This window comes from Micromesistius poutassou, assembly GCF_964030765.1.
Source record: "Micromesistius poutassou genome assembly, chromosome: 22".
Lineage (NCBI taxonomy): Eukaryota > Metazoa > Chordata > Actinopteri > Gadiformes > Gadidae > Micromesistius > Micromesistius poutassou.
Window position 1 is genome coordinate 5,445,421 of NC_140292.1, and position 7,103 is coordinate 5,452,523.

Genomic DNA, 7,103 nt, shown 5'->3' on the forward strand with positions numbered 1-7,103 from the left:
AACATGACCAAAAAAACACAAGCAACAAAAAAATGGATGAATTTGTTGTGTAAAAGCAAGTATTCAGGTGATGGAATAATGTTGTGTGTAACGGATCTAGTTGTTTAATTAATTTAATGGAATTGAATTATTGTGAAAGTTAAGGCAAAGATTTGAGAAAGCATTATGCTACATTTTCTCACAGATAGACCAAGGTCAAGTTCACATTGCATGCATTATTCCACACATTATAATGCTACATTTATGGAATATTGATTATGCGAAAAATATTTGATACATTTTGCTAATACTAATACTAATTTTAATAATACTAATAAATTAACAGAAGAAGCACGAAGTAGTAGGCTTGGTCGTAATTTTCGATACTTAAAAATGACATCCATCTACAGTGGGATATGTGTCAGAATAAAATATCTAAAAATACATGAAATATGATTTACATAAAATATATGATACGATTTGTTTTTAATTGCATAAATCAAAAACAAAACCCTCGTTTCCATTATGGATTAAAGCGCATTCTGCATCCGGTTCACAGAAGGCAGCCGGCCAACTGTGACGAAAACACCAATACAACGGGACTTGAGCAGAACTTGAGTAGAACTTTCAGAGGGTAGAACGTTAGGATCTGAGATCTGAAACCCAGAGGCTAAATGGTAATGGAAGACTACCATTATGAGATTTGCAAAGCATTGAATATTTGGGTAATTTTACTACGCAAGTGTTTGATACGAAAGTGTTTGTTTTGAATTGGGATAGATCATCTACAGGTTGCTTGGCTTGGTTAATGGAAATTAGAGACAAACTGCAACAGAGATTGAAGGGTCAAGATTATGCTTGCCCATTTTGCTAAATAATGCATGACACTCATTTTATTTGCCAGTGGCAGCAAATATATAACCTCCCTCAGGTCTGGTGCCCGTTATAGCAAGTTATTACGTTTCTAGAAGTTGTTGTGGGTTAATAAAGCGTTATACATTAATTCGTTTTCATAGATATATAAAAAGTTATACAGAATGTGATCGGAAAATTTTTCTAAGTGAGATTAAACTCCAAACATTCTTAGCTAGTTGTATTCAGACACCTTAAAACTGTATTCTAACAGAACCAGGCCCTTCCCCCTTTGGTAACTATTTTAGACCCTGGACTGGAGCCTGCAGTGAACAAGATACAAGGTAATGCCAGGTGAAGTGCTTATTAAATTGATTCTTCTTCTTTTGATTATGTAGAAGTTACTTAAAAGTAGGTTTTATTTGACTTTCAATGCAAAAAATAATAATCTGCAGTAGCACGGTTGACTTATTTTCTTATTAATTACAATTAATATGATTAGTACCAAGTTGCAACGTTGGTGTAGACTAATATTTATTATTTGGCATTTTCTAGCCTTTTCTTATTAGTATTGAAGGTCATTTTGGAGGACACTTTGGTTCTGTCTGGATACCAATAACAGGTAAGAATGTACAATATGTGTTTATGTTATAAGCTTTGTGTGTATTAACTCTTAAAGTAAATGTTATATTATGTGTTCAATAAACCTGGTTTATATTGGTATTTCAATACCCATCATCAGTATATTTTACTCTGTATTATGCTTTGTTCATTCATATTCTTAGTTTTCATTATTAGTCATTTATTTTAGTTTTTCGTATGTACTGTTATCTTAGAATACATCATTGCAATAGAAATTCATGCCATAACCCCATCATATACTTTTTTAGAAATGTTATACTTTTCAGGCAACTTAAAAGTGTAAACCTAATAATAACGACATGAGGTTGCAAGGGAGCAGAAAACAGTTTATGGGAAGCAAAGGACATGTACTTCAACCGGGGTTGGACTTTAGCCCCAATCAAAGTAGATATTCTGCTGTAGGTTAGCTGGGGAGGGGGAGAGGAGATGTACCGTACATGACCATGGCTATTTCTTTTTGGTGGTGACAGTACCACCAAACCACCAAATCCATAAAACCGTCAACATTTTCTGTCTAATGCTTCAGATATTTGGAATTTCTGGATCATTATAAAAGGATTTTTAAGGATCATTATAAAACTACTACTTCAATTTATCTTGGCTGCTTGTCAGAGAGAGCAAGCTAATTTAAGACTCTACAAGGGCATTTAATTACTTACTTGCTTATAGGTTGCAGCCCTAAAGATAAAAACTTCTCAATGCCTATGTTCTGTCTAAAGGTCTGCCTCCCTCACACACACACACACAGGCTCCACAACAGGCTCCTCTGATGCGGTACTGCAGCACTCGGGGCGGGGTCCAGGGCTTGGACTTCTGCGATGTCCTCTTCTCTGGGTTCGCCCCGGACGGGGGGATGTTCATGCCAGAGAGCCTGCCTGTGCTGAGCCCTGACACCCTGCGCTCCTGGGCCGGTCTGCATTTCTCTCAGCTGGTGGTGGAGGTGGCCTCACTGTTCATCCCCACCCAGCTGATGCCTAGAGACCACCTGGAAGGTGAGGCCTTCAGGGCCTGAAGGAGGTTATGCTGTCTTGGAGTTTCGACCTGGACGATGCATAATGAGATGCACAGTGTGCAATATAGGTTCCTCACTCTGACAAAAGTTATATAATAAAATAAAAAGTTATTTTTGTGTTTTGTGTTTTTTATTATTGTTTCGGTTGATGCTGCATATAATGTTGTTTTAGGAAATTATTTAATCTGATAACCACTTGGAATTAATAAAAAATATATATATTATTTACACTTTTTCTCTATTTTTTTTTAATTTTCTTCCCATATTCCCAACATTTTCTTCCTCCCCAGCCCTGGTGATGGAGGCCTTGTCTAGCTTCTCAGTGCCAGAGGTCGTCAGATTTGCCAAATTAAAAGAGGGCTTGACCATCGTTGAGCTCTTCCATGGCAACACGCTGGCCTTCAAGGACCTGGCAATGACCTGCACTGTGCGCTTCCTCGACTACTTTCTCCACAAACAGAAACGCAGAGCTGTTGTTGTCGTGGGTAAGTGCTAGTTATTACGTTCAGACGGGTATTAGCATAAAAGAAAAAGGTCTCTGTAACAGAAGACTAAATAAGTACCCATATGCACAATATGACTTATAATTGCTGTGTGTATCTTTCATAGCAATAAACCTACAGTCTAATTACTTGCTATACACAAAATAACTACGTGGCCACCAGTTGTTAAGGAGTGTTGCGTGACTTAGCTGCATTTTCTGACTGTGGTCTTGTGGTTGAGGACTGTCTGACGATATAGATGATAGTTTGTACATCTTCAAACAAGTCGCAGAACAAAATGGAGAAGGATCATAAATTCTTCAAAAAGCCAGAATTGGTAGAGCTGCACAATAATTTTTCATCTAACAGTGCTTATTCATTTAATTACATTTTTTACCAAGACATATATCATCCGGATTTCCAAAAACATATGTCCACAGTGACAAACCTGTGTCAGATGCATCTAGTTGTGTTGTGCCTGTTCAGGTACGTCGGGGGACACCGGTGGCGCAGCCATCCAGAGTGCTAAAGGGCTGGCCCAGGTGGACCTGGTGGTGGTGTACCCCAGGGGACGCATCACCCCTGTCCAGGAGAAGCACATGACCACCTGCTTACAGGACAACATCCACGTGTTCTCAGGTAGACTAGAAAAGAAGGAAGGACGGTCTGAGCAACACATATCCAGCACCCTCATTGTGTAGGCAACCATAAAAGCAACCACCTTTTATGGGTAATTATAATACTCGGTGGTAGGACTGATAGCAACCGACTACAGTGTTATTCTCAGTTTCAATAAAAAAAAAAGTTGTAACTTGCGACTCTTTCTTGTTTTAGCGGACGGGACCTCAGACGATATTGACAATCCAATACGCCGTCTGTTTGCCGACCATGAACTGGTCAAAGCCCATGGCCTCATGAGCCTGAACTCGGTCAACTGGTCCAGGATCATGATACAGCTGGCCCACTTTATCTACGCCTATCTGCACATGAGTGGCCTGGAGGAGACCAGCGCTGACGCCCCTCTGCCCTCCCTGGAGGTGGTCGTTCCAACCGGAGGAGCTGGAAATATCGCCGGTGAGACCTAACGTTGGATACGGTGTTGGACATTAATGGGTAAACTGTTACGATTTGAATGTTGATAGTGCTTTACTGCTTTAGTCCTTTAGCAGAGGCTTTCTTCCAAAGCAACTCCAAAACAAAAGTCACGTTTTTTATTTTCTCCTTTCTCTCATGAGATGGTAGGGCTTAGACATCTCAGCTCAGGGATGCCCACAGGTAGACTCATTGTGTGATCATTGGGGTTTAAACCCAGAACCTTTCTGCTGCAGTTTCAAACCCCCTCACATCACTGGACAAACCTGATCCTAACAGTGCTGTAGTATGAGTTGTAGTTTTAAGCTTGCTGTTTATTCTCAGCTGGATGTCTCGTGAAGCAGATGGGCGTGCCCCTGCAGCTTGTTGCCATGGTGAACAGCAATGACATCGTGCGGCGGACAGTGCAGAGTGGGGACTTCTCCATGGCGGCTGACGTTAAACAAACTCTGGCCCCTGCCATTGATATTCAGGTGCTATTAATCCCCTGAGAGATAAAATTGTCAATGCTAATATGTGTGTTATCATAAGCATTACTATTCCTATTACCTGCATCCTGTTGCAATGTTATTTCCTTCTCCCATTGTTTTTTATAATGATATTATTATATGGATTACAGTTACTGAGCATGGACGGATGTATTAATGCTATGCAAGAGGACTTTTCTCCATCTTTAAGTACCCTGTTACTGCTGCTCCTGTGTAGGACCCCTACAACATGGAGCGGGTGTTCTGGCTGCTGTCGGGAAGAGATGGCGCCCTAGTGAAGGGTATTATGGAGGACTTCCAGAGCTCGCATAGACACACTCTGCCTGAACAGCTCCACAAAGTGGTACAGTGGTCATTATTGTCCGTTCTTTACAAATTTTCACTTAAAGCTGCTGTTGGTCAGATTGAGAGTTGTGAAGAGAGAGAGAGAGAGAGAGAGGGAGAGAGAGAGAGAGAGGGAGAGGGGGAGCAGAGAACAGCGGATAATAGAACGATTTTGAGAATAAACAACCCTCCCAAAAACGCCAATTCGCTCTCTGCTCCCTCCCTCCCTATGTTTTTCTGTAATTGAGAAGTGTTGCATTCATGCACCTGTGGCTCTCTCACTCTCAATTCAATTAAATTCAAAATACCTTTATTGGTAGGGAAAATAAACATGCCAAAGCAGCTTAAAAACGTAATAAGGAATACAAAATGTGGATATTACAAAACCTTTGGTAATAGTCCGTAGTGAGTGATTCAAAATGTTCTTCTTCTATCCTCTGTCTCTAACCGTCCTCCAGCTGTCCCAGGCTGTGTCTGCAGGGACAGTGACAGATGAGGGGATCATGGAGAGCATGAGGAGGTGCTGGGAGGACAACCAGTACTTACTGTGTCCACACACCGCAGTGGCTGTCTGGCACCACTATCACACACCTCCCAATGCTCGAATCAACAGGTAGGTTCTCACGCACACACTCACTCACTCACTCACTCACTCACTCTCAAACATACACACACATACACACACACACACACACAGGACCTGTCCGGAAGAAGCAACAACAACACAACTGTGTCCAAGTATCCAATACAGGTCTTTTTGTTTTTCCTGAATTGTACTTTAACTGTACTGTACAAATATAAGAGGAACACAGGCTTATATTGTGTAAATTGTGCACAGACACACACTCACACTCCAGTTACTTCTTCATCCAATGAAATAGTAATGTGTTCCAAATTCTTCCAGGTGTTACCTAGCAACAGCATCTCCTGCTAAGTTCCAGTCTGCAGTTCAGAGGGCAGGGCTGACCCTTGACCTGCCTGAATCTCTGTCCTCGCTGGATAAAATGGCCACCCGCTGCGAGGGCCTGGAGAGAAGCCAGACCTGGAGCAAAGACTGGGAGGGCAAACTGAGAGAGAAAATCCAGTCGATAAGCTCCGCTAGGGAACGCTACGTGACCTACACCTAAACCTTCATCTATAGATTAACTTCTTTAACGTTAAATTCACGTTACATTAATTAAACATTATATTTTGAGACCAACTCAACCAACTGTGCTCCTTTCTCATGCTTGTAAGGTAATGAGAGACAAAACTATTTTATTGAACTTTTGTCCTTTTTCCTTTTCTATTGACTGCCATGGACTTTGGTCTCATGCTTGCGACGTAAAATGTTGAATGACTCATCCTAGCGTTCATTAGTCTTTATTACACTGCAATATCCTACTAAATTATGCAACACAACAGGGTTTGTGTAGTATAATGGTGATGGTAGTCTCATTCTCCTTCAAAGCTAAGGTTTGTGTAAACCCATACAATATATACATATATACAAAGAAGATGGTCTTCTGAATATATCAAAAGACCTATATCATACCTAAAATATATATGAATGTATACATTTAGTATGTATATGAATGTACAGTATATCTCACATGACATTACCAAAGTAAAATATAAAAGGTATGTTGATCATGTTGAGGAGCCTCACACATCTGCTCTTACATTTATTACAAATCTAAATAAGATCGACAGAATAGGCAATAACCTAAAGTTTAACTAGATGTGTTTTTATGGGGCAGTGTAAAGAATGGACTGTTACACAATAACCTTCTGAAACAGGTTTGGAAATGTACAGTGCAGGATAGATCATCTGTATGTTTTTATATAATCTACAATTACTATGCAACAACCAATAAAGACATGACTAGAAATGAATCAGTTCTTCCTAGTGGATAACCTGGTAATATTCTCAATTTCCCACTCTTCTCTTTGAATCTATTTCCTTTGTAGGCTACTGCAGTGCTTGTGCAGTACAAAGCTTTTAGTAGTTGTGAGGAAAGTGTACTCCCAGGGGGACTCAAGCCCTGGTTTATTGTCCCTGATATCTCTGGAAGGACGTTACAAAGTGACACCATAAAACATTCAAGTACACCACCTTGAGTTTCAAAAAAATGACACAATACTAGTAACATTAACCAAGAATTGTGTGACATTTAATTTGATGATGGCAATAAGGATGAATGATTCTAGATTACATGGTTATACTTGTGTAGCCCTATAGCTGTATAATAT

General features: G+C 40.2%; 1 protein-coding gene across 5 annotated transcripts; it reads left to right on the forward strand.

Annotated features, from left to right (window-relative positions):
- Positions 1–557: 557 nt before the first annotated feature.
- On the forward strand, positions 558–6,596 carry thnsl2 (threonine synthase-like 2). Of its 5 annotated transcripts, none has more exons than XM_084486670.1 (11): positions 558–656; positions 1,140–1,175; positions 1,387–1,453; positions 2,222–2,465; positions 2,776–2,970; positions 3,454–3,606; positions 3,802–4,041; positions 4,384–4,532; positions 4,765–4,890; positions 5,330–5,484; positions 5,776–6,596. In XM_084486670.1, exons 4-11 carry the CDS (start codon positions 2,243–2,245, stop codon positions 5,996–5,998), a joined length of 1,464 nt encoding a protein of 487 aa, XP_084342796.1. In that variant the 5' UTR covers positions 558–656; positions 1,140–1,175; positions 1,387–1,453; positions 2,222–2,242; the 3' UTR covers positions 5,999–6,596. The 5 variants fall into 5 exon arrangements, with proteins under 5 accessions (XP_084342796.1, XP_084342797.1, XP_084342798.1 ...); XM_084486671.1 differs by having other exon boundaries at positions 571–656; positions 1,140–1,185; XM_084486672.1 differs by having other exon boundaries at positions 606–656; positions 1,106–1,175.
- Positions 6,597–7,103: the final 507 nt, after the last annotated feature.

Excerpts from the sequence above, each read along its gene's own strand:
- thnsl2 (XM_084486670.1), top strand. The coding sequence starts at position 2,243 with ATGCGGTACTGCAGCACTCGGGGCGGGGTCCAGGGCTTGGACTTCTGC. Across the intron at positions 3,607-3,801 it reads CAACATCCACGTGTTCTCAG|CGGACGGGACCTCAGACGAT; the intron begins GTAGACTAGAAA and ends TTCTTGTTTTAG. Across the intron at positions 4,042-4,383 it reads AGGAGCTGGAAATATCGCCG|CTGGATGTCTCGTGAAGCAG; the intron begins GTGAGACCTAAC and ends GTTTATTCTCAG.